General features: G+C 54.0%; 11 protein-coding genes across 11 annotated transcripts; 6 read left to right on the plus strand and 5 right to left on the minus strand.

Annotated features, from left to right (window-relative positions):
* Positions 1-3,804: 3,804 nt before the first annotated feature.
* Positions 3,805-5,433, plus strand: A1O3_07302 (uncharacterized protein; the record flags this gene model as incomplete). Its single annotated transcript, XM_007737412.1, has 1 exon — positions 3,805-5,433. One exon carries the CDS (start codon positions 3,805-3,807, stop codon positions 5,431-5,433), a length of 1,629 nt encoding a protein of 542 aa, XP_007735602.1.
* Positions 5,434-6,341: 908 nt separating this feature from the next.
* On the plus strand, positions 6,342-7,995 carry A1O3_07303 (uncharacterized protein; the record flags this gene model as incomplete). Its single annotated transcript, XM_007737413.1, has 2 exons — positions 6,342-7,413; positions 7,493-7,995. The coding sequence occupies 2 exons, from the start codon at positions 6,342-6,344 to the stop codon at positions 7,993-7,995; spliced, it is 1,575 nt and encodes a 524-aa protein (XP_007735603.1).
* Positions 7,996-9,022: 1,027 nt separating this feature from the next.
* Positions 9,023-9,361, minus strand: A1O3_07304 (uncharacterized protein; the record flags this gene model as incomplete). Its single annotated transcript, XM_007737414.1, has 1 exon — positions 9,023-9,361. One exon carries the CDS (start codon positions 9,359-9,361, stop codon positions 9,023-9,025), a length of 339 nt encoding a protein of 112 aa, XP_007735604.1.
* A 795-nt stretch (positions 9,362-10,156) lies between these two features.
* Positions 10,157-10,645, plus strand: A1O3_07305 (uncharacterized protein; the record flags this gene model as incomplete). Its single annotated transcript, XM_007737415.1, has 1 exon — positions 10,157-10,645. One exon carries the CDS (start codon positions 10,157-10,159, stop codon positions 10,643-10,645), a length of 489 nt encoding a protein of 162 aa, XP_007735605.1.
* An 808-nt stretch (positions 10,646-11,453) lies between these two features.
* On the plus strand, positions 11,454-12,385 carry A1O3_07306 (uncharacterized protein; the record flags this gene model as incomplete). Its single annotated transcript, XM_007737416.1, has 3 exons — positions 11,454-11,626; positions 11,679-11,905; positions 11,985-12,385. 3 exons carry the CDS (start codon positions 11,454-11,456, stop codon positions 12,383-12,385), a joined length of 801 nt encoding a protein of 266 aa, XP_007735606.1.
* Positions 12,386-13,246: 861 nt separating this feature from the next.
* A1O3_07307 (uncharacterized protein) lies at positions 13,247-14,316 on the minus strand (the record flags this gene model as incomplete). Its single annotated transcript, XM_007737417.1, has 2 exons — positions 13,247-14,194; positions 14,251-14,316. The coding sequence occupies 2 exons, from the start codon at positions 14,314-14,316 to the stop codon at positions 13,247-13,249; spliced, it is 1,014 nt and encodes a 337-aa protein (XP_007735607.1).
* A 452-nt stretch (positions 14,317-14,768) lies between these two features.
* A1O3_07308 (eukaryotic translation initiation factor 3 subunit L) lies at positions 14,769-16,151 on the plus strand (the record flags this gene model as incomplete). Its single annotated transcript, XM_007737418.1, has 1 exon — positions 14,769-16,151. One exon carries the CDS (start codon positions 14,769-14,771, stop codon positions 16,149-16,151), a length of 1,383 nt encoding a protein of 460 aa, XP_007735608.1.
* Positions 16,152-16,612: 461 nt separating this feature from the next.
* Positions 16,613-18,247, minus strand: A1O3_07309 (uncharacterized protein; the record flags this gene model as incomplete). Its single annotated transcript, XM_007737419.1, has 1 exon — positions 16,613-18,247. The coding sequence occupies one exon, from the start codon at positions 18,245-18,247 to the stop codon at positions 16,613-16,615; it is 1,635 nt and encodes a 544-aa protein (XP_007735609.1).
* Positions 18,248-18,735: 488 nt separating this feature from the next.
* On the plus strand, positions 18,736-19,848 carry A1O3_07310 (cytochrome c heme-lyase; the record flags this gene model as incomplete). Its single annotated transcript, XM_007737420.1, has 2 exons — positions 18,736-18,822; positions 18,880-19,848. 2 exons carry the CDS (start codon positions 18,736-18,738, stop codon positions 19,846-19,848), a joined length of 1,056 nt encoding a protein of 351 aa, XP_007735610.1.
* A 404-nt stretch (positions 19,849-20,252) lies between these two features.
* A1O3_07311 (uncharacterized protein) lies at positions 20,253-22,051 on the minus strand (the record flags this gene model as incomplete). Its single annotated transcript, XM_007737421.1, has 3 exons — positions 20,253-21,433; positions 21,488-21,973; positions 22,027-22,051. 3 exons carry the CDS (start codon positions 22,049-22,051, stop codon positions 20,253-20,255), a joined length of 1,692 nt encoding a protein of 563 aa, XP_007735611.1.
* Positions 22,052-22,988: 937 nt separating this feature from the next.
* Positions 22,989-23,828, minus strand: A1O3_07312 (ubiquitin-conjugating enzyme E2 J2; the record flags this gene model as incomplete). Its single annotated transcript, XM_007737422.1, has 1 exon — positions 22,989-23,828. The coding sequence occupies one exon, from the start codon at positions 23,826-23,828 to the stop codon at positions 22,989-22,991; it is 840 nt and encodes a 279-aa protein (XP_007735612.1).
* Positions 23,829-25,018: the final 1,190 nt, after the last annotated feature.

Consider the following 25,018-nt stretch of genomic DNA (forward strand, 5'->3'; position numbering starts at 1 on the left):
TCCCTTTTCTTTCGAGGCCACGTCGCGGTCTTACTGCACCTCTCATCTCTCTTTACTTCGGTTGCCTCCAAAGCCCAATAGTAATCAATTAATTGCCTTGGTCAGACCTCTGCAGTCGAATGCAACCTCGACCTCGACAGCCCTCGCACCAGGCACAGCTGGAGATGCTCTGACATGGCCCAAGACAAGGTGTCACCCCTTGGCCAGCCGTTTCAGCACTCGTCTTCTCGCCCACCCGGTCTAAGATATTACTGACCAGCATTGGCCAGTCGACACTGGCGCGACGCGGTACGTACCTCTCGAGTAAGGATCGTCCGTATGATCATCATTCCCACCTGGTCAAACCTTCCAAGCGAGATTCGGCTAGACAGTAACCTGGCCTTTAAGTTCCAGCCTTCGACCTTCGACCTTGCGCCGGCCAATCACACTTGTAGGTGTTTGTTCAAGGACCAGCCTTGACGTCTCGGATTTTCGGTTCAATGATAAATAAATTATGCTATCACGAGCCCTCCAAGCCGCAGAGACCAACGAAGACATGGCCAAGGCTAGGGAAAGGTAGGTAGGTAGTCATGTTATTGCGTTATGCGTGGCCCTGTGTCTCGGAAGTTCTCGGCATGCTGAAAGCAAGCACCAAAACGTGCACTGTGAACCTGTGCGTTTCACGGGTTAACCTCCTGTTTGGTCTCATCAGATGCTCGTGCCACGGTGCCGGCAGACTCGGGGCATGCTTAATCTCGAATGGGGCATCAAAGCCTATCATGTCCCGAAAGTCAAATACCAATACTTAGAATCAGGGAGGCCAGGCCGTCAGTCTGTAGCTTCTGCCGTGCTTCCTCCCATGTCTTGTGCGTTGCCTCTGGTCGAGCCAGTAGTCAGCTGCTCTCCCAAGACGGCACTGCCGCGACGATCATTTGGTGGGTGTCAGGCCATTATTTAGACAAAACCAAAAGAGAAAACGACAGGGTGCCTCGCAAGTCGAATCCAACTGTCGTTACTTCCCGTCCAAGGACAAGGTGCAGGGTTTGTGTATGTGTGTGTGTCTGTGTTCCACTCCAGAGCCAAGTGATCTGCCTGCCATCAAAATTGAGCGAATGAGTAGCTCCTTAGCCTCGGGCTTCGACCTCTCGAAGACACCTCCCGGCTGTTCGGCCTTTGGACACCAGGGCGTGGGCTTTAGCTGTTGACTTTTACGCCCGGCCACATTTAATTTTTTTTCTCCCACACAGTCTCCTTTGTACTCGTAGTCCGTACTCCGAAAGAGACGAAACTGGGCTCGTTTGTGTGACCAGCGCCCAGTGACCATATCCACCAGACTGAGCAAGCTCCGCTATCCACGTGTTGAAGGCGCATACAAAACGCAAGGCGCTGGCGGCAGCGGCGGCGCCCCGCCATGACGTCGCGGCGTAGGGAGCACCAGGCCGCTGCGTCGACTCCATCCACACGTTTGGTTCCTGGCGGTTCTGGAAGCCGCAGCCATGTCAATGTCGGATGGTGCCACAGAGGATTCATAGTCAGTAGTCAGTATGTAGTGCCCGAGTCGGGGATCAACGCCCAACTTGAAGAGACCAGTGGCATCAGGCTCTTCGTGCTTCCTTGCAGGACAAGGAATGGACTGCTTCGAATGAACAAGCTGCAAGCTGGAAGCTGGAGGCCGACACCAAGCACGTCATTATTACACCCAACCAGGTCCAGGTGCAGCCAACAAGTAGTGAATGGGATGCATTCGAGTCGGATACACGGATGCCCGGCTTTGCTGCCGTTAGTAGAAGGAGAGAGCTGGGCTTGAGACCAAACATGATTGCAACACCCTCAGAGACTTCACGAACTGCGTCCTCGTCAACTGGCTCCTCGCGGTTGCTTGCCCTCTTCGTCGGGACTGAGCCAGGCCAGAGATTGCGGTTAAATATTTCATGTCATTAATAATGCAGCCAAGATGCCACCTGAAAACCTTACCGCGTGCCACTTTGTATCTGTACGCCGTAGACAGACACTACGGCTATCGCCAACCAGTCTGGTTTCTTTGCTGGCGGGCGCCGCGGTTGAATTGCCGGTAGATATGCAAGTGAGGAATGTCGTCCGCCGCCAACAAGAACAAGTTTCATCTGAACCTAACCAAATTGAAGGAAGTTCACCAAAGGATTCCTGCTTGACTGGTAAAGGTTGCGACTATCGCCTCACTAACATGTGAACCAGTTTGTTCGCATAGCGCGGCACTCTAATCTCCGAAGTCAGGCACAAGATTTGTACGGAGTACAATAATGTAAGGGCAGGCTTGCCTTCTTTTCCAGGAAATCCTGTGTCTTATGTCTCATGTTTCATCTCACTTGGACTCTTGGGTCTTGGATTTTGACTTGAGTCTTTGACTTGAGTCTTGACACTGAGATATCCGAAGCTTTGACCGTTGCGGTCTCAGGGACCCCAGCTGGTGGTGATCCCTGGCTGATCCCTGGACTAAGCCCGGCGACCCTCTGCGCAGACTCGACCGACGACCGGCCTTTTCAGGAGCCTAAGGAGCCTAGAGGAGCCCACCAACGGCCGGGTGAGCCACTTCACCACCATCCGGGTCTTCGGAGGGCTTAGGCCCTTAGGGGCTCAGGCTCCCCGTTCAGGAGGGTCAAAGATGAATCTCCCGGGCGCTTTCATGGTTGATCCATAACTTCTCGAACCGGCATGCCTCCTTAGCCCACTTTTCCAGTCCTAATTGAACTAATTACTCTGTAATGGTCTGGTGCATTATTGTACACAGCAGAAGTCACCCGTACTCGGATTCGTCGTTGCGATGAACCTGCTCAAAGGCTCGTAACCCAACGCGCTCATGTGTGGTTTGCCGCGCGGCGGCCACTATATTGGAGGCTTCTCAATCCAGCCGGTGCTCCCAACCATCCAAATGAAACGGCAAAGGCGTCGTCGTCGTCGTCGTCGTCGTCAGAAAGGCCGGCGAGTGCACATTTACTTTGTCCTAAGGCAATCGTAGGAGAGGGGAGGTGCGATCGTTCATCTGTTCGAGCTCTTGGACCCTATGAATCCTCGATTCTGACAATTGCATCCCATCCGTGCGTATGGCTCGAATACCAACTCACCTCTACAGGCCAGTATAGGTAATCAACCGCCGTATACAGGCCGGTCTGAAGTGGGCAATTTTGATGGGTCAATAATCCTGTCCGCCACGTCAACAAGGTACGAGTAGGAGGTCGTTCTTGAGTGCTGCAGGTTTCCGTGGCCGACACTCTCGCCCAGCTCGGCGCGAAACGGGCAACCAAGGTGTTTCTCTATACATGCACATGCCTTGGACTCCGGGTCTGCATCCCTGGCATCTTCCGTTGCGTACTCCGGACATGTACTCCGTACACTTCAATTGCGAGTTCTATCAGCAGTGTCAGGCTGCAGTGCACCTTCACCTTGGCGGGAGGCGTCCCCTTTCCGGTCTCTACTACGTCATGACTTCCGCCATGTCACCAATGTCACCAATGTGATGCGTGAGTCCAGCCTCCTTCTAAGGAGCCTCCGAGCCTCCACGTCTCCAGGGGATGAGGATCGGGTGAGGATCGCTGGAAACGGATTGGCTTTCTGCGCAAGGTGCCAGATCTGTTTGGTGGGAGATCCGATCTCCGTCGATCTTCTATGACCGTGCAATTGACCTGTGGTATGGTAGGTGCCCAAGTTAGGTAGGTTTCAAAACGAGCCACCTCGACCTGTCGACGGGACAGCGCCAGCCTTTCTTCCTTACTCCCACCGTCTCCTCCTCTCACTGCTAGCCATTCTCTTCCTTGCAGTCTTGGAAGTACCACATTGACAGATCAGAAAATGTCCAAGAGAAGCCACCCGCCACACCCAGAGCTCCGACACCCAAGCACAAAACGAGCCAAAGAAATCGACGCACACACCCCGTACGACCAATTGAGCGCTCTCCTAGCCTCACAAGAGTCGCCCAAAGAAACCAGGACAGTTCTCCACTGGTTCCGGAGCAAAGACCTTCGCATCCACGACAACCGGGCATTGAATGCCGCATCAACCTTGGCTAAGGAGTCCAAGGCACCCTTGCTCTGTGCCTACCTGAACTGTCCGGCCGAATTTCGAAATCATGGTACCTCTCCGGCTAGGACGGACTTCATCCTCGAGAACCTGCGCCTGATCAGATCCGAACTGGAGAATCTGGATATCCCGCTGGTCTTCCTCGAGGCAAACAACCGGGCCGACCTGGTGCCAACGATTGTCCGGTTCGTGCGGGATAACAGCATTTCGCACGTGTTTGCAAACTACGAGTATGAAATCGACGAGCTTCGCCGCGACGTCAAAGTCTTGAAAGAAGCCAACAACGCGCAAGGGTCCCGCCCGGCCGGCTTTCATGTCTCGCTGCATCATGACCAAACAGTCATGGAACCAGGCAGCATGCTCACAGGCAGCGGCACAGCCATGAAAATATTTACTCCTTATCACAAGGCTTGGTTGGCCAGGGTAAAGGCCGATCCGAGTTTGCTCGACTCTGTGCACCCTCCTGCCAAAAACCTCCCAGGCGCCAAAAAAAGCCTGCAATCCTTCTTCAACAGCCCGGTGCCCACTCCTCCAAAGGAGAAAGAATTCTCTGGTGAAAAGGAAAAATCACGGATCCGCGCTCTCTGGCCTGCGGGCCACGCTGCAGCCATGCAACGCCTCAACGAGTTCCTCTCGGACAAGCTAGTCGACTACGCAGTGACACGTTCCAACCCGGCAAAGGACTCGACATCACGGCTATCAGCGTACCTCAGTGCCGGGGTGATATCGGTGCGCGAAGTGCTGATCGAAGTGCGCAAGCACAACGGAGGCTCGGCGGACTTTTCATCGATGGGGGCCGATGCCGGCCTATCAGGCTGGGTTCGCGAACTCGTCTTTCGGGAACTATACCGGCAGACGACGCTGACGACGCCACACACGGTAATGAACTTGCCACAGAACCTGAAATTCGACTTTGTGCAGTGGGAGGACGACGAGGAAGGATATGACCGGTGGGAGAAGGGGACGCTGGGCGTGCCTTTTATCGACGCGGGCATGCGCCAGATCAAGGCCGAGGCGTACATGCACAACCGACTGCGAATGAACGTGTCGTCATACCTCTACTGTAACTTACTCGTCGACTACCGTCGTGGCGAACGCTACTTTGCCGAAACGCTCATCGACTGGGACCTCAGCAACAACACCCAGGGCTGGGAGCCCAGCTACACCGTGTTCAACCCCATCAGCCAGGCCGAGAAGAACGATCCCGACGGTGAGTATATCCGCAAATGGGTGCCAGAGTTGAGAAGCGTCAAGGGCAAGGCGGTCTTTGATCCTTTCCATCGCCTGGACAAAGACGAATTTGAGAAGCTGGGGTACCCAAAGCCCTATGTCGATTGGCATGAGACAAAGCAGCGAGCGCTGGAGAGATTCAAGAGCGATATGAAGGACGCCGAGCCTTGAAGAGGGACCTTATGTTCAAGGTCGACACCGGTCAAATACTCTAGGTGAGCACCACACCTCTGTTATGCTGATCCCTTTGTTCCTGACCACGTGGCACACCTCCTGTCTCCTTCCTTCCCCCTTCACTTCAGGAGGTCTCTGGTCATATTGTTTGTCATGGTCGACGTGCTCGTCGTCCCAATCGAAGCGGCCATCGGAGAAGACCATTCCACCATCCCTCCACTTGTCTAACGTCAAGCAGAAAGCTCTCTTTGCCTCGATGAATCTGGACAGCTCCGACAGTCGATGTGGAAACCGAATTGATGGAAACATAGCTCCCTGGCGACGCAACCTTTGAGATGTACGAATATATGACGCTGATCAGCGCTCAGCTTATAAGAGCTGTTACGTTTCTAAGTATTCTTTGACATCGAAGGCTGCCTCCTGTCAAAGTGATCAGCTACGCTTCATTGATATCAGCAAGGCATCATGATGTTGTACCTGCGCTTCGACCTTGACAACCGCCATCAGCCTGGGGTTGGAAAGGAAGGCCAACCTGTTACATGCACTTTGTGGTGGAGGAGGCCACGACATGAACAAATCAGTCGTGCCCTGTTCTGTATGGGTGGGTTAAAGGATGTCGTTCACCAGTCAGTATAATAGCAGAGTCTGTGAATCAAGAGGGCGCCCGTCTTTCTCAATTTCTGCATCTTCTTTCTCTCGCTTCACTGCTTCACTGCTTGCTAGTGTGACATTCACAACACCTGTTAGTCAGTATAACACCGCACGTGGGTTTGTTGATACAGAGATTTAAAAACCTCTTCACCGCCCTCGCTCAACCTACCCTTCTCTCTCTTTTTTTGCGTTATCTCGTGCTCTAACAACACTTGCAGAGCACGTGAGCTGTTGTTGTTGTTGTTGTTCCCACGATGTCTTCGAACGCGGGTTCACTCGCACCTCAACCTCACTTTCCTTCATTTTCTCCTCCTCCTTCTATCCCCCCAACAGGCCAACAACAACCTGTGCTCAAGACAGGGGACCTTCGCCAACGACTCGAGGACCTCGATACCGAAGCCAAGAGCCTCCGGACCAACCAAGCGCAGCTCGAGGCGCAACTCAAGGGCATCCGCAACCGAATCGCCGCCAACGACAGCGTGATTCAGGGCATGATGAAGCAACTCGACCAGCAAGCCTTCATCGACCAGCGCGCCGAGCGCCAGTCCGCCTTCCGAGCCACCGTGCTCGATGATGACAATGTCGTCGAGGCCCTTCGGCGCAAGGCCGGCGACGAGGCCGACTTCAAGAGCGCGCTCCTGGCCATCGTCACCAACCGGGCCAAGCATGACGACAACAACGTGGTCGGGGCGGCCCTGATGACCGAGTTGTCTGGAGACGTCTTGCCCTTCCTGCATGAGGTGGCCACTCAGGTTCTGGAGTGCGACAACGACATCGACGCCGCCACGTTGAAAGCCCCGTCGGTCGATGACGGAGAAACCGCCATGCCTTCCGCAGCTGACGAGCCACAGCGACTGTGCTCCATGCCTCCAGCGATGTCCATGCGATCGCCCAGTGTCAAGTCCGAACCCAGCTCGGTCCAGACTCTACCCACCACCGCGCAATCCATGTCAACCACCCTCACCGCAGCTGCAGCTGCAGCACCTGCGCCGCTGGCGCGAGGCGCTCGAACTCAGACTCACAGCCGTCTTGTTCAACCCATCGGACCCGGCCCTGGCTCTCGTCCTCGTCCACATGCCCAGTTTCGCGCTGTACCAGCCGCCGGCAGCGAGTCCGAAGCCCCAGATCCTGCACACATGTCTCGTGCCGAAAAGAATTTCCCTGGTCTTCTAGGCTCTCTTCTCAAGGGCCAAGAGATGCTTCGTCCCAAAAACACCCCGGCTGCCAATCTGAAACGTGCACGCGAATCCGTCGAAACCGGTGCGACCCCAGCAAACGACCCTCCAACCAAGCAGGTGAAGAAGCAGAGACTGGAGAAAGAGCCAGGTAAGCGACGCTCCCCGGTCTTGGATACCTAGGCAAAGGAATCGAAGGAATCTTTACTGACATATATGACACAAACCAGCATATACTCCAACGTTCGCGGCCTTCATCAAACAACTGGAGACCGTCCATGTGGAAGGCAAGCCCATCACCGAGCTGATCAAATGCTCGCGCTGCCAACAATTCAAGCCGAAATGCCGCATCCTCGTCTGCATGCATCTCTACTGCCATAAGTGTGTGCTGACACTTCGGGCTGAGGCGGAAAAGGGCAACCCCGTGACGGGCTTTCGGGCCTTCTGCGTCAAGCCTGATTGCAACGGCTTGGTCAGCGGGAAGACATCGGTGGTGGAGAGCGAAGCAATGGCTTTCTTGAAATGGTACGATGAGCAGCCCGCCGACTTGACCTCCACCGCGGCACAGCTCCACGTCCTCAATGGCGCCCTCGACGAGTTCCCCGACGACCCGGAAATCGAGCGCAAATTAAACGTCGTCCACGCCCAGATCAACAAGTTCAGACTCACCGCTCAGCCGGATGTGCGATGTAACTTGCTCCAGCTGGTCAAGTTGGCCAGGAAACCGTACTGAGCCAGACCGTCAAGCTCGCCCTCGCGCTCGCGACCGTCCAGAAGCAATCGACTCGTGGAGGTGCTTCTCAGGAGAAAAGAGAAAGTGGACCCGGTCGATCGCCGAGTACGTGATGATGGGATATGCCATGACGGCACAGAGGGGTGTTGACCTGAGGGCTTGACATGAAACCCGACAAGAAACAAACGAAGGCTTGACTTGAACCCCGACAACAAACAAACGAAATGGTGGATGATGATTCCAGCCTTCAAAAGCGGTCGATTATGTTGTGCTATCAATTTTCTTAGTGCTTCTTTTTTTTCCAGTCCCTCGCCTGCGCTATGGAGGACAGCATGCACGATGTTCCCAGCGAGGGACAGCACGCGTTTGCAGATTGCTTGTTTCTAGTGTTTTTCTTTGCCTGCTTGTTGCCTGGGCTGCGACGCAAAGGCGTCCCTGGTCGGCTTTGCTGGAGGACATGGGAACGGGTGAACAGCATTGGAACACGAGGGGAGACCATCATCGTCGTCATCGAGGCTTTGCAGGAGTCATGGTCCTTGAGCTTAGTCTACATCCAGACTCAGACTCAGTCTCAGCTACAGCTAATAAGAATGCAAGGCGGCAACTTGTCCCTGTGAATTTCCCCAGCCTTTGATTTCGATAGAAAGGAGAAAGCAGCAGGACTCGAACTTTGTAATGCATGCGACATCCTTGGTTGGACCCAGGTTAGCAGTAGCACATGAGCTGGCAGTAGCCTAAGCCGTCAGTGTAGGGACTACACAGTAGCCCTCCAGTCCCAGCTGCGTGAACGGTGTGTGTTATCCAGTCTTACAGGAGCCCTGAAGACCACCCTGCAGTGCAGTCTTCTGCTAGAGCCTCAGCATAGTCCAATCCAGAAACCAGATAGAGCATCTACAGCCCGCTGGCTCTGGAGCCAATATCAATACTTGACATTGATTCTGTGCATACATGACTATGCCTCCCGCAACCCTGCCCACCAAGCATTCAGTTGTGACAGAACGACACATTGCCAGTTACCAGCTACCAGCTACCAGCCTTGCTTCCTCATGCGGCGGACCCTCCCACACTCGGCAATGAATCCTTCCAGGAAAAGCTTCCTCCATCTCACCCTCCGGATGTCCTTTCTGGCCTGGCCACTTCGGACGTGGAACAGCTGCTTCCTCGCGTCCTGTCTGATCTTATTTTCGGCGCACTTGCGCTCCAGGATTCGGAACCCCCTGGACGGATCGCCGTTCAAGCCATCGACCGTGCGGCCCAGCGTCGGCCTCAGCCGTAACGAGATCGACGAGGTCTCGTGCAGTTCCTGGCTCAGATCGTCCAGCATCTTGTTCTGGTCGACTCCGCCGCCTCCTGCTCGGCGGCCCATGATGTCGGCGAAACTCGCCCGTCCCGAGCTTGCACCGGTTTGTCTCTTGCCCATCAGTGCGTCCATTCGATCGTGCACTGTCTGGCCGCTTCTTGGCTCTTCCCGTGCCCGTAGATCGCGTAGAAGGTCTTTGATCGAGGGCCGCTGTGGAGCTGCGCCTGCGGCTGTCGTTGCGGTCTTAGGAGTCGAGGCCGATCGAGGAGATGGAGCATCGTGCGCGGTCTGCGAGGTCGAGAATGTACGTGTTGACAGGAGCCGTCGTGTACTTTGTTGTCGGAGGGGAGCATTAGAGGCGAGAATGTGTCTCGAGGTTGGAGATAGTAAACAACGGGCGCATCTCTGCATTGGTTGAGCAGACTCCATCCTGCCGTTGCGTACCCGGAGTTACGATGGCAATTCGTGCGATGCAGCCCGCAGAAGGGATGATGGTAGACAGATGCCCAAGTGGGTGGTTCAATCGTCGAATTCACAAGTAATGTCGTCGTCGTTGTCGCCCAGAGAGACATTGAATTGCAATTCTCAACTTGAAGCTCGGCGAACTGCCCGCCAATCAGAAGCGGACGGGGGCCACTACTTTACGGAATACTGTACAGTGTACACCACCAGCATTCTTCTACGTTTCATTCTTACAACAGTCGCCCTGACCTTTTATGTGCTGGGTAACTGGCGTTCTTCATGCTTGCTCGAAGCGGGCCGAGCAATCTACTTCGCCAGTTTTGCAGACCAGGACAGCCAAATCTCGCCGTGCAGCCCAGCTCCCTGGCCTTAGCCTCCTCGTCGCCCCAGATTCGAAGGATGGCCACTAATTCAGCGCCCATTACCCTTTCATCCCTAACCTCTCTGCAGCCAACAACCCTGGCTCCTCTTCTCCTCGAACCTTCGGAACAATCCAAGATTGCTATCATCGATGTCCGAGATTCAGACCACATCGGTGGCAACATCAAAGACAGCACCTGGGTCCCGCTGCACGAGTTGGACGCTCGAATGCCCGAACTCGTGAGGACGCTGAAAGACAAAGAAAAGGTAGTCTTCCACTGCATGTTGAGTCAGCAGAGGGGCCCGAAAGCTGCATTGAGCTATGCAAGAGCAAAGCAGAGGGCTGAAGCAAAAGAGCGGGCGTCTGAGGACAAGGAGTCGGCACACGACCACGACCAGAAACAAGAACAGAAGAAGCCTGTGGCTCAGGAAATCTGTATCTTGGAAGGCGGGTTTGGCTCGTGGCAGGCGCTCTACGGTGAGGATCCACGGTTGACGGTCGATTATCACCCAGATTTGTGGCTGTGAACTTGTGCTGAGGAGAACCGGTCCTTCTTCAGAACGGCTACAAACAAAGGTCACTAATTCGCACACACTCTTATGAGAGCTTCCTATGGCTCAGAACCTAGAGGCTTAGTTGGTCATCTACGTGCCATGGATGCAAGAGCACAGCTATCCAATTCTAATGATGGACATGGACGCCGGCGTCACGCAGCTTGGGGAACTGTCTTCTGCATCCCAAAAGTTTGCGGCAGACTATGGACTTCGAATACACCCCGACTGCTGCGGGACCGTCGTTGCAATGCCCTGATTCTGAACATAGCATCAAGTTTATGTGGCGACCACTATTCGGACGGGCCTTCCAGACCCATAGTCCACACTCCCGGTCACTGGGTCAGCACAAAGATCAATCTCGTCAACGAGCCTATGGGCTAGGAGACCCTTTCTTTGTGCTAGCGAGTTGATGGACAGACTTGTTGCGGAGGTTGCTCCGGGTCCGGAATACTGCAGCATGTGTGTAGAGAGATACAGCAGCACTGTGACTTTTGAGTATATCTTAACATTGTTCAAGATTTATATCTTGATCTGCATTGTATCCTAACCACGTCCAACAGTGTAGATCTGATGACAAGGCTGTGTTGTCAGGGTGCGACAAGGGTCGGCAAACCTGCCATAGGACGCAAGTATAACATCTACGTACATTTAAATCATGGCACCTCATACATGAACCCATCTTCGATTACATTCCAAAGTTGTTCTCTATTTCCTCATCCTTTCTCGCTCACCCTGTTGGGATTTTAAGAGAGTGTGATAACCTGATAACATTACCATCAAGATGGCCACAAAGAAAACCTTTCCCATTTGTGGCGTGACATATGTGAGCCAGATTGAGCACGAGTATCTCCACCAGAAGAAGCTCTCGGTGTGTGCGAATTGCTTAGCTCTAGGATTTCAGAAGCCTCTGAGACGTTGCAACGGCTGTCTGTTGGTTGACTATTGCTCGAAGGAGTATGTCCGGCTTCTACTCTCTGGACTTGCTGCCTGTGCTGATCAGACCTAGGTGCCAGAAAGCTCATTGGCCCAAACACAAGCCCTTTTGCAACCTGGCCCAAGGGAAAGGAGCTCCAGATGCATACCTTTCGTCCAAGGAGCATGATGAAGTGCTTCGGATTGTCATCGATGCCTACCGCCTTAGGGTGGAAACCGACCATACCTCGCGGGATGAGGATCATGGTATATACTACCCAGGAAAGCCTATCGATGGCTTGGTCTGGGCCAAAGGCGACGGTGAGTTTTTCCCTGTCCTTGTCTCTAGCCTGTTGACCCCCCTCTCTAGATGTTCCGTACTAACTCCTGTGTTCAACAGCCATTGATGACTTTCAGCGGTTCCTTGATCTGATTGAAGGCACCCATATCCTGCCCAAGTGGTGGAGATTCGAGGATCGCGTGGAATGCCTCTTGTTAGCCATCGACAAAGACAGTCCAGAGTCTATATTCAAGCCCATCAATCAAGCAGAGCTTCCCACAAGCTATGGCGGGGATACAGCCATTCGTGTCGCACTAGCCGTTATCGCCGAGGCGGTTGTGGGTTATGATGGCAAAGGTCCGGCGAAGGACGATATCTGGTTCCGAGAGTTCCAAGAGTTTTTAGATCTCCATCCAGAAGAGAGAGCTCGTCTGATCAAGCCAAGCGTCGACATGGCGGAGCAAATTTTGAAAGAACATGGAGAAGAGTTCGCCGAGAATCCCAGCGAAATCCCTAATTGACCGGCTAGCCAAAAGCTTGACCCTACCCCCAATTTTAAGACGAGTCGGACCTATTGTCGGAGACAACCACGGTTGCGGGATAGGAAGGGCTTCTGCGTGCCCTGCCTTGGATTATAAGCTCCGGAACTACTGCGCCGTCACTACGCTGACAATCGGAACACTGTGATGCTTACCCATCTGATGCCGGAAAGAGGAGACAAAACTTTTCTCGAAGACCCGAATGTTGGTGCTTACCAACAACGTCTAATCAAACTGGAAAGCTCGATAGGTGATCTACCAAAGTCGGACTGGCCTCTATTCACAACATTTCTAGACTGATAGCCAGCGCAGGTGCAGTCAAACCAAGAGCTCATTGCGCCTCGGCGGGCTCTTGTCAACAGAGGCGTCATTATTGAGTTGCTGGATCACGTTGTCAGCAACGATAATGTGCGGTTCCCCTTGGGCGAGGACTCTTGCATCCGATGGACCGGTTTACGTCGAGCCACACAGCGGTGAAAGAATCCTCAGAGTGGCCACCCGTCAAAACGGCTCGCATTCGGGGGTGGCTTCAGCAGCCGACAGGGGCTGTTCGTCCTGGTCGGACTGTGCACTCTACTCCAGCAGAGAATGGAGAAGAAGTTGAGTGCCCAGTTACAAATGACACCTGCTTCAGAGACAACGATGGCGCTCGAGAGGCAGAGGCACCTGAAGACTACCGTAGGGAATGGTTGCTACGCAGAGTGCAAAGAAAGGAGCCTTTACCTATCAAACCGACCAGCGTCGTGTTCCATGACTGCACTAAAGTCCTCTTCCATTATATGTAGGATACCTGGGAGCTTTGATTGGGGAATGTTCATCTCATGACCAATGCAGTTCCGTTCTCTATATCCCATGACTATACCCATAATGCCAGTCTTCCCTCGCCAGATCCTCCCTAATCTTGTAATTCTCCTCTGCAGCATCGACGGTGCGCATATCGACCTCTACAATTCTCATACCCGGTTCACCAGAGTCAAAACTACCCTCAACCGGCCCCACCAAGGGGAGAACGACGCGACTCAAGCCAGAGTAGCCTTCGTCCGCCGGTCCGCCGACGTTGCAGAAAATAACGGCGCACGTGTTCTCGAAAGATCGCGCAATGAGGACCGACTTCAGGAACATGACGTCCACATCCGGACCGTAGTTACGCGCCTCTTCCGTCAGGTCATCCGTCGTCCAGTATGTCGGGACAATGATGAGGCGCGCGCCTTGCCTGACTAGTGCGCGGAATGCCTCGGGAAAGGCGATATCCCAGCAGATGACCAGGCCGACAGGACCTAGAGGCGTCTCGATCATCGTATGCGGTGGAGGGGGCCCTTCGCTTGAGACGGGAGCGGAAGCGTGGTCGTGGTGGGTTGCAGCCCTTGTGGCGTGCGGGCCTGAAGTCAAGACTGTGCGTTCGGGATGCCATAGATTGGCTTTTGTGTAGCTACCCAAAATCTCACCTGTATAGGCAATGAAATAAGCGATGTTCAGGAGAGCAGGAGTTTGCGTGCTGATCTCTGGTGTTGTTCCATTGGTCGTCGCTCCTGGGGCGGAAGGTGACGAGTTGGACTTCGGATCGACCATGACAATGGTGCCCGGGACGATGTTGATTTTCAGCTCCTTGGCCAGGTCCTGATACTTTCCGACATATTGGTACGCGGTCTGCGCCAGTACGCTGAACTGCGGGTCTTCCGGAACCCAGCCAGAGAGATGGTACTCGGGCAACACAGCCAAAGAGGCGCCTTGGGTCGCTGCATCGCGAATATACGCTGCGGCGGCGGAGAAGTTGTATTCTAGATCGAGAGGCTGGTCACGGATGTTAGCAATGGATGGTAATGGCGAGAGTTCCAAGGATTTCACACCTTGGGGTGAAGCTGGATCAAAGCCACTTTGAAGCCCTGTGAGAAGGTTTCGTAGGACGTCGCCATGGTACTGGTTGGTATAGACACAGTGAGAGATATATGGCGATTGACTGCGCTCTGAAATCACAGTCTTGATATGAGGATATTAAACCTTTTTCTTCTGGCGGATGCTTAGCAATCTTCGGACATGGCCACTACTGCTATTAATCATATATCATGTAGGGCTCAGAGGAGGGGTATATGTTCCCGGCCATGATTAGTATGACGAGGCTGAAAAGAAAGTCGAATACTCCGCAGTAAGCAACGCCAAGCCCACATTTTGGCACGTGACAGCATATTGAAATTGACAGATGGGGAAATTCAGCCGAGGACGCCAAAAATGGCAACGAAGCCAACCTTTCCAAAGACCTTGCAGAAAGAACATCAAACTGCTTCTTCTGCTCCTGGTGAAGCAGAACCGGTGCGACTCGACAGTTAACAGCTAACAGCTTCACTCCCTCCCCACCGAACCCACCGCCATGGATGATGACCTGCAAGAAGAGACCCTGGTCGCCGACTACCAGGAACAAGTCAACTACGAGGCGGATGGAGCAGATCTTGACAGAATCGACACCCTCGGTGTGGGCGCCCCTGACCTGAAGGCACAACTTGATGCTGCCGCTCAGCCACTCGAGTACCAAGCGAGCATCGAGTCTAAGATCGCCAGCTACGACAACTACTGCAGTCTCTTCCACTACATCCTGAACTCGGAAGGGCCAGTGGACGTTGAACAGCCCGGGTTAGGATTTTGCTGGGACCTGATCGACGAATTCATCTACCAATTCGAGTCCTTCTGCAGATACAGGAACCGGGTGGCACGAACCTCCCCGACTGAAGAGGAGGCACAAGTCCTGCGGGAAAACCCAAATGTCTGGGGCTGCTACTCCGTCCTGAACGTGCTATATTCTCTCATTCAACGGTCGCAAATCAACGAACAACTCGCTGCGCAGAAGAGAGGCGAAGATGGCAACGCGGTCGCCGGTGAATACGGCTCTCGACCTCTGTACCGTATGCTCGGTTACTTCTCCATCATCGGGCTGCTGCGGGTGCACTGCTTGCTGGGCGACTTTAGCCTGGCACTCAAGACGCTGGACGACATCGAGATGAACAAGAAGGCCATGTTTGCCCGCGTCATGGCCGCCCACCTCAACACATACTACTACGTTGGCTTCTCCTACATGATGCTGCGCCGCTACGCCGACGCCGTTCGCATGTTCAGCCACATCCTGGTCTATGTCTCGCGCACCAAGAACTTCCAGAAGGGCAACCAGCAGTTCGACGCCATCGCCAAGAAGACGGAGCAGATGTATGCCTTGATTGCCATCTGCGTGTCTTTCGCGCCCACGCGTCTGGACGACACCATCCACACTGCCCTGCGGGAGAAGTACGGTGAGAAGTTCGCCCGCCTCCAGCGCGGCGGGCCCGAGTCTCTGCCTGTCTACAAGGAGCTCTTCCAATCTGCCTGCCCCAAGTTCATCAACCCGACCCCTCCGGATTTCGACAACCCGTCCCTCAACATCGACCCGGTGGACCACCACACCGACATCTTCATGGATGAGGTGAAGAACACCCTCTACAACCCCACCGTCAAGTCGTACCTGAAACTCTACACGACCATGGACCTCAAGAAGCTGTCAAGCTTCCTCGACGTTGACCCCGAGAAACTGCGCAGTTGGCTGTTGGTCAACAAACAGCGCAGCAGGCAGATCCGATGGTCCGAAGGCGGCCTGTTGGAAGGCGAGACCGCCAACAGCAGTGAACTGGATTACGCCATCGAGGGCGACTTGATCCATATCAGTGAGGCCAAGCAGGGTCGCAGACTGGTCGATTGGTATCTCAGGAATCTGGCTAGAGCTTACTGAGTGTGGAATGGCATTTGTGTCGGGACCACTAGAGCCGGAGTTCACGCGCAGAGTCTATGGTGGCCACCTCCACCATAGTTAGATTCAATCACCAGGCTCTACCGGCGCAGTGGACAGCTCTTCATCAGAAAAAGGTTGGGCTGCGCAGACAAAACAGAAAGGGATGTTGTGTAAGGCGTGTTCGCTTGTTGATGGGGCACCTGGTCTCATTCGTGCACTGGGAAGGTAGCCAAGAAGAAACACCAAAAAGGACATGGGTTTGTCGAGAATAAATCCAACAGCTCGACAGTATTCATCTCCATGAAGAGTTAGACTATGCATTGAGTGATGACACTTTTCAAGATTGTTCCATACATGTTGGCACACTTTCTTGTCCTCTCAAACGCCCAACGCTCTCAAGCCCGTTCCCCAGAGGCCTGGTTTGCGAGCCAACAAGGGCGAGTATCGAGCTACTGCTAATGTCAATCGTCGCGCATCCCATCACTGTCGTACTCGGCCCCTGCGTCGCCTCCATTGACAGCGGGGGTATTTCTGTCGTCGTCTCGGTCCTTATGGCCAACACCGTTTGTAGCAATATCTGCGCCCTCCGCGTCTGCGACTTCATGCATCGAGACATCCTGCGCCCCTTCATGGAGCTCGCCCTGCTCTTCCAAGATATCTTGTGCTCGTTGCTCCTCTTGCTCAGCCTCGGCCGCGCGCAAGATCTCCTGAAACTCCTCGGCGAATGCTTCGTCATACTCGCCGCGGAACTGGTACCGAGACTGTTTCTCCGTGGCGCTGGGGTCTTTGAACAGCACCATCAGTTGATCGGGGATGTTTGCAGTAGCCTCATCATCGGCGGCTTGACTGCTGTGAGCCTGCGCTTTGCTGAGGTTTCCGCGGTCCGCCTTCATACGCACACGTTCAAGGATGGGATAGAAGTACGCGGCCGAACCTTGCTTGCTGAAACGTGACTCCGGAGACAACCTGTCGGCATTGACGAGGGACACGCCCATGACTCGGCGCGGGTCGACCGTGATCTGCGTGGCTGACTGGTAGACGCGGACACGCTCGAAAGGTAGACGTTGAGACCCATCAGCCGACTCTTCGAGAAGCGGAGCGTACAAGGCCGGGTCATCTTTGTTGGGATCCGAGTCGTTGAATATCTTGCGGATTCGAGGGACCGAGTCGACTTGCTTGGGCACCAAGAGCGACCAGACGTAGGGCTCCGGACCTGGATCTTCGTAGAGTTGAGGATGTTCTTCAAACGCCTTCTTCTTGGCTTGGTATTTGGGCATCTCGGCCGCATTCTCCGACGCCATTAATAGACCTACGTCGACACGATCATCTCTCCGGCCATGGTGTGGTGGTAGAGGAGGCTTTTCGAACTTGAGTGCTTGCCAATTCCCAGCCATGTCAGTGACAGCATCGAGGTCTGGGAGTATGGGGTAGAACTCGACAGGTTTCAGTCGCGGATTGTCGGGGTGTACGGGGTTCTTCCAAGCATCACGCTCTTGCGGCGTGATTGGGTTCGCTTTGGCTTCGGGAGGATTGAAGGGAATACTATCAGGATAGGCAATATCGAAACCTTTCTGAATATGCCGTTTGATGTTTTCAGGGTCGTCGCGAGAAACGGGGGGAGGTGCAATTTGGCTGTGCTCGGACACCTTCCGCGACCGGGGAGTAGCTCGTACGAAGGGGTCGGTGGCCGCCCGAGCCATCTGGCTGGAGGTCATGTACTGTGTTTTGCGCAAGAAAGAGACGTTGTTCTTAGCACCCTGACTCTTTAATTGTTCAACAGACATCATGAGGGCGTGATCCGCAGGGTCGAGCACCGGTTGGATCTCGGGAGCCATGATCGCGCTCTCGTCGCCGAGAAAGTAACCAGGGACACCGATCATGTCGATGGGCATTCCCCCCTCCGCGTCAACTTCAATGTTTGGATCCTCGCGCTTTGCCAACCCCGACGCATAGCCCGTAGTGAGGTATTGTGCGAGACCGCCTGTGTCGATGTCGAGGAGCTTTGGGGGCATGGGCGGAGGAGGCAGGTCATTTCGGTATCGTATCGACACCACCATGTCCTGCTTGAAGCCCTTTGCATCGGTAGAAGTAGCCATCTTGGCAAGAGCGGTTCGCCTTCAAGGTTGTTGTGGATGTAGGTTGAGTGTTCGGCGAGGTCGCAGGTACCTGAGTGTGGGCGACGACAGTCAACAGACGGGAGCACTATCGACAACAGAATGACATATTGCCTATCTGACACACTTATTTCAATGAGCAGCTTAGCAGGGCTCCCAGACACAGGCGTTTGAAGTCCAGCGGAATAGATGCCCACTCCTGGTAACTAGGGCTGGTGTCGTCGTCTCTTAACATGTCTCCCACCGGATGGATGGCGTCGCGAACTTTTGAAGGCGTTTTGGGAAAGTTAAGCGAGCGAGAGAGAAATACTAATACACGGCCGCGGAGCGGAACAGAGTCAAAGATGTCTGCGGGCTCAGACCATCCATCACTCTATCCATCCGACAGGCCTTGTTGAAGGGCTGTCGTACCAATTCCATCACCTCCTACAGCGCTCTATAGCATCTAATCCTCTCACTTTGTGCCGACGATGGGTTGGTTCTGGGCAGACCAGCCGAGGCCAAGTGCATCGCTCGTTGCGCCGCATCCTCTACCTCGATCTGACGCCACTCCTCCTGTAAACTTCTCTCCGAAAACCGTCAGTGCAACTTTAAGGTGTCTAACAGCTGTATAGGCAGGATGTCCTATGCACAAGCCAGGCGCAAATGCACCAATGCCATTCCTTCCACACCGAGATCAATCCTCGCCGTCACCATCGTCATGTCCAGTAAAATCCCGCGAGCAGCAGCCCTCACCCGACACACCTCAATCCTCTGAACCACAGCAAACTTCCCGATCGTCTCTTGCGCTGTCCAAACTGAACCCGCTGAACTACATGCCTTCACTTTCTAACATTCGCCCTGCCGATTCACCACAAGAGGTATCTCTCCCACTTGATCGAGAAATCTCCTCCATCCCCCGAGGCGACTCGGACTCGAACTGGGAATACCCATCCCCGCAACAAATGTACAACGCGATGCTGCGCAAAGGATACACTGACACGCCTGCCGACGCCGTCGAGTCGATGGTCGCTGTGCACAACTTCCTCAACGAGGGCGCCTGGAACGAAATCGAAGAGTGGGAGCAAGTATTCAGCAAAGGTCTCATGCACGGCTGGCAGGTATGCAGTCGGGGCGAACAAGGCATCGCGATGGAGCGTGCAAAACGTGAAATGCTTGCCGAGCGCAGGAAAGCCTTGGGCTTGTCGGATCCCGACGACGAGTCTCGTCCTAAACTTATACGCTTTATGGGCCGTCCGGGCGAACCGACTCCCAAGGCCCGCATTCTCTCTGCTTTGGGATATGTGATGCCAGAAAAGTTCGGGGGGGAACCGCCCTTTGATCGACATGACTGGTATGTGTCACGCAAAATGCCGGATGGTTCTGTCAAGCAGGTCCGCTATGTGATTGACTATTACAGCGGCGGTGTCCAGGAGACCGGCGAGCCTGTCTTCTATTTGGACATCAGGCCCGCTCTAGACACTCCAACCGCCGCGGTTGAGCGAGCAATGAGATGGGGCGGCGATCTCTGGCATCGCGCTAGCGGCGGTGCTGCCCGAGAAGCAGAGGCGAGGAGCAAAGGTTCCGATGGCAACGCAAGTTGATCATGACCATTGGATTGTGAGGTAGAGACTGCACGAGATTAGATATTCACGTGTGGTGTCTTGGGTGTCCTGGCGAACAGGGTACATTCATGACTTTCTGAAGTCCTATTGTGGGCTGGGTTGTCCCCATGGTAGCCTAGCGCTTGAGTGCGCTGGTGTTGTACAGTATTCAAGGGTTGACGCGGATCTTTTGATCTTTGCGCGTTCTGATTGTCTCTTCTCTACGAATGATGATGTGTGTAGACAGTCCATGTACACCAAGAGTTCCCGCCTGCTTGATCTGTAGCAGCTGATACCCACCAGGGGCGTTCTGGGCAGGGCTTGGCTCTTGGGAAGAAACATGACAGACCCCGAGATTTTGGTTGCAATTTCTTCCACGGTAGTCAGGGACTTAACAGCAGAGACTATGCCGGTGTGCAGTCTTTGAAGCTTGCCGTCCAAATAGTCCTCCACAGGGATGATTGGAGACTTGGGATGTAGAGAAATCCGGAGAGGATAGTTTCAATGTCTTGCCAGCTGACCAACGACAATTGCCGAGTCAACCTCAACAGGTGTCTGCTGAAAAAGACCTCCTCTGGCTGCATCAACGAACCTTGCGTGAATGTGAACAGTGCCCAGGTGATAGCTTTCAATTCTGGAACGCCGCAGGTGGTACTCCTCGCCTGGAGCCATCGTTTAAATGCTCGTTTCTGGTGGTGAGTCAGAGCCCTGCCCAACCCCGTCGGTGGGAAGATGGTGTGCGGAGTAAAAGATAGGAATCCCAGCGCAGCTAGCCGGACAACTGCTTCGAGCGGTGGCAGTTGGGGCTCTGTCGCATACTCGCCATGGAAGCTGTCAAATTTGTAGGGGTAGGCCAGCAGGTCGAATTCAAGTTCAGTGGCCTTCCGATCGAGAGCGGCACTCTCGGCGGACGACAGCCCAGAGGGGTCCGTGGCATTCAACTCACAAAAGTTGCAGATGTCCCGGCTGGTTAGTAAAAGAACCCTCAACGGCTGGCTTAGCTCGTCCATGTGTTGGAAGGCAGAAGCCAAACGTGTCATCCCAGAATCAGGAGTAGGTGTAATGCGTTGCTCTATTTCGCGTGGCAGCGGACATCGGGTCCAGGGAAGTTCGAAGATGGGCATTGATAACAATCCGACCGAGACCTTGACGATTGAGAGCGGAAGCCACGACACGGAATCTTGGGCGACGCCAAACATCGACATTAACTGAGCGACCCCTTTCAAGTGCATTCGCGCTTCTTCAAAATTGCCCACAACAGTGGCCGTCGCACTAAGTCCGAAGCACGCCTCGATCATGAATTGGTCCATCCGTTCACGTCGCTCAATTTTCCGCCGGACAGCCACGAGCGCTTCATGTTTGACCTTTTTGTAATCCGGATCAGTGATGAGGTCGTCGTGGTTGACGTCGGACGGAGCGAGGTCTTTGTGATCGCCTTGGAAGATAGCCTTGTGAGCAGCAAATACGCCTATCATTCCCCAAAACGTAGGAGGGTCTGCAATCTTGGTCTGCAACACTAGACCTTGTCGAGTAAGCCGGTCCTGACGCTCCGAAGAGAAAGTCAAGGGTATAAGAACATCAAACCCTGCGACCACAACAGTTAATGCTCGGCTCAGCTTGTGGCAATCTTGTCACTTACCGAATCGCAAGATTCCGTCCAAGCTCTTGGGCGCCAGTGATCTACAGGGTAGGGTAAGAAAAGGATCAATCTGGCTGATGGCCGGCGTATAGCTCATAGTCACGTTCGAGCCAGGCTCAGCAAACTCCATAGCGCAAGAACTTCCGGCCTTGCGGCCAGGTGTGAGCGCATGATTCGTAGGCTCCTGGAACTCTTGTTTGATGGTGACCGTCAAGGGCAATCGCGATTCATTCGTTCCAGAAGAGTCCGCGTCGCTGGCAGTGCTTACAGATTTGTCCGAGTTGGATCTTTCTCCTATGGTTCTCTTTCTACCTCTTACCAACTCCTGGCGAACGTTTTTCATCACATGGGATCGAATGACATAGCGTTGATGTTGGTTGGTGATCTTGCGGGCATTCAGAGACACCAAATCATCGGCTAGGTTCACAAAGGCGAAGTTGGGAGAAGCTGCTGGGGAGACTGCAGGCTTGAGGTCATGAGCCTTGCCTATATAGTTCAGTAATGAGTTTCTTGAACGACGATTCCGGGACTAGATTCACCTGAATCAAGGGAACTGCGGCCCATCTTTCCAATCCATCACTACGAAAGCGCGAGGTTCGGGCTTAGGAAACCCGATGAAGCGGTCAAGTGGACAGTGGACTTCCCGGCGCAAGAGGTATAACGACAGACGTGTCATTGCATGGTGGAAGGCTGCTCTCGAGACTTCGTCGGCGGAGAGCCTTTATTATGGGGTTAAGGAAAGCGACATGCCTCCGTTTTCTCTCGGAGGGTGTTCTGACGACTCTCAGACCAGGCGGGAATCTTCAGTGCAGGCTTAGGGCTTAGCTCGAGGCACGCAGCCAGGGTGAACCTGGGCGAGGACCATGTCTAGCAAAGACAGACGAAAAGGTGCATGCACGGGGGCCGAGAGGGAGTGGTCGATGTTCATCCAGGAGACTCGTCGTCTCCATCTCAGTCTAGGCGCTGGATCTCCCGCCCACCTGTCAGTGTCAGTAATAATGCCCAGACCCAGCAGACCAAAGACTCTAGACCCGCGTGCTCCGCTTCAAGCACTCACGTTCGGATACTTGTGTGTTTCTCCGTACAGCACGTTCTATCTTCAGAAGGACTCCCTTACGTCCGGTTAGCAACAGGCGGGCTTGGGCCTAGCTGCTATAAGTGCAGTCTTTTAGACTCCTCTCCCCCAGTCGGCCTGAAGACTTGAAGACCTGAAGATCGGTCATCGAAGTGCGCACAAGAAGAGAGCAACTACTACGAAACGGCCCTAGTACTACCCTCAAACCTTACAACCCAGTTTTAAACGAATAATAATGGTTGTCAACGTCAAGATGCATACTTTGAGCGCTCATCCAGTGGAAGCGGAAGGATAGACTCTCCCTATCCTCCCGGACCCCCAGACCCGGCTGCCATCACAGAAACCATGTAACATGAATGAGTAAGAAGCCAGGATTTGCACAGGTGTGCGCCGTAAGGCTAGCAAAATCTGTCGACGTGCAGTGTGTCATGATACACCATCATCCTCACCCAATATGCGGGCTATCATGAAATACACCACCAAGCAGCCGGCCACCAACCACATTTTGTTTCGCCCAACCCAGCCTTGTCCTGCGTTTCGGGCAGCCTGGCCTCCTTGAACCACCGCTCCAACACCCGTAGTACTACCTCCCAATATCCGCCGCAGTGCTTTGGTTTCCGGAGAGCAATTGATGTTTTCACCTTCTGCATCGGGGAGCATTTGCCCTGTCGCAGGATCAATGCGGTGTTGTTTGATCCACGCCCAGTTCTCTCTGTCTTCGTCAGGCCATTCTGCTCTGAATTTGATGCCACCGTCCCCAGCTTTTATATTCCCTACTCCTCTTGCACTGGCATGGACGCCTGGGACCGGTTTGGAAGCCGATCCGCCGCCAGTAGAATTCCACCACCTCGATCTTGCAGCGTACCATTTTCGCTCGGCAGGAGTCCCCCCTGTACTGCCGGCCGTCATCTCCTCGCTGTTCATGAATGACATAAGACCGATCAAGATAGTTGACACTGACCAGGCCGGGTTGAACGATTTGGGGTGGAAATCACTGATGCTCAGACATAGTCTTGTGGACGGTTGAAATCGGCCACTAGGAGTGTGCATCCGGATAGCGGGTGGTGCGAAGGGGTAGTCGGGCGGGAATACCAGCGAGCCCCAATACTGGCCGCCTTCATACGGCGTGTTGGGCGCCCCGGTAAGGATGTAGTGCCATTCTAAGATATTCGATTCGGAAGGATGTGCAACGATGTAAGGTGGAGGATTTGCTTGGATGTTCTGATATTCTCTGGTCAACCTTTTGTGAGCTGCCCTGGTGGCCATAGCTGCCCAAGGCTCCCGGAGTGTAGAGAGCGAAATGTGATGACAACTCTTCCTCTTTCGGCGAGGGGTTGAGGGAAGGAGGCGACAGGTCAGGCTTTCGGAGAAGTATGGATAACGGAAGGAGTTGACAGTAACGACACCAGATTGTGATTTGGTACTTAGATCGCCGTATAGGATAAGGGAGAGGGGAGATAGTGAGCAGTTGAGCCGGGTTCAAGATCTTCTGGCTGCGACAATGTGACTGCTCACTCGGACGGAGTACGTATAATGCAGCGATGATGGTCCACCGCACCTACACCGTGACCTTTTGCCAGCGGCGGAGAAGCGGGATGATCACGTGATGACGCCAGGTCTCATCTCGCCTTCCCGGGCCGGCAATAATCTGATGTGACTTCATCGAGATCGAGATCGAAATACGGAGTATCGCATCGACATTCAGTGTGACATGCACCTTGAGACCTTACACGCGGCGCCTGGCAAAGATATGCCGAGAAATGATACATGGCAATCCTGCTCCCAGTCATCTCCACTACATCATGCGACACATCGAGCAGCAGCTCCCAGCTCCCTCATCGCCATGCTTCACTCCAGCATTTCAGCAGGTACCATAGCTACCTGTAACCTAGGAATTGTGGGTGGCTCCTGTTGTCAAGACTGAATGCTGCGAGGAGTTGAGGGTTAGAGCCTTGATAACTGCCCATTCTAGCACGTGCGCATCACAGGTCACAGGCCCGAGAAAAGTAGATGCTTTGTGCAAAACCCTCACAAACCCCTTGCTCGGGCCCTCCGTCTCTCACTGTTGATTTCTTGTTGTCCACCACACTTCTATTTCCTACTAACCTCTCTTTCGCAAACGCAATTGGCGTAAATACAGCGCGGCCCACTAGTTGCGGACAATCTAATCAGATACCATGTCACCTCCAAATTTTCATCTAATCAGATGCTACACTACAGCTATGGTGGGTGTCGATAGCGGGACCTCGGCCGAGAATTTCCGCCCATCCAGAAGTTCCCACTGCGACACCAACGTTACTTGCTCAAGCAAGCAAAGCAAGCATGGCTAAGGGTGAAGCTTCTTCCAACGAAGGCGAGGCGGACCCAGATCCATGAAGCTTATAAAGATGACCTGGCCCTCCATCCCGGTAGAGCTCGTTCTTCCCCCCTGTTTAAAAGCTGCGGCTGTCAGTTCT

The sequence above is a fragment of the Capronia epimyces genome (genome assembly GCF_000585565.1).
Source record: "Capronia epimyces CBS 606.96 chromosome Unknown aczIQ-supercont1.6, whole genome shotgun sequence".
Taxonomy (NCBI): domain Eukaryota; kingdom Fungi; phylum Ascomycota; class Eurotiomycetes; order Chaetothyriales; family Herpotrichiellaceae; genus Capronia; species Capronia epimyces.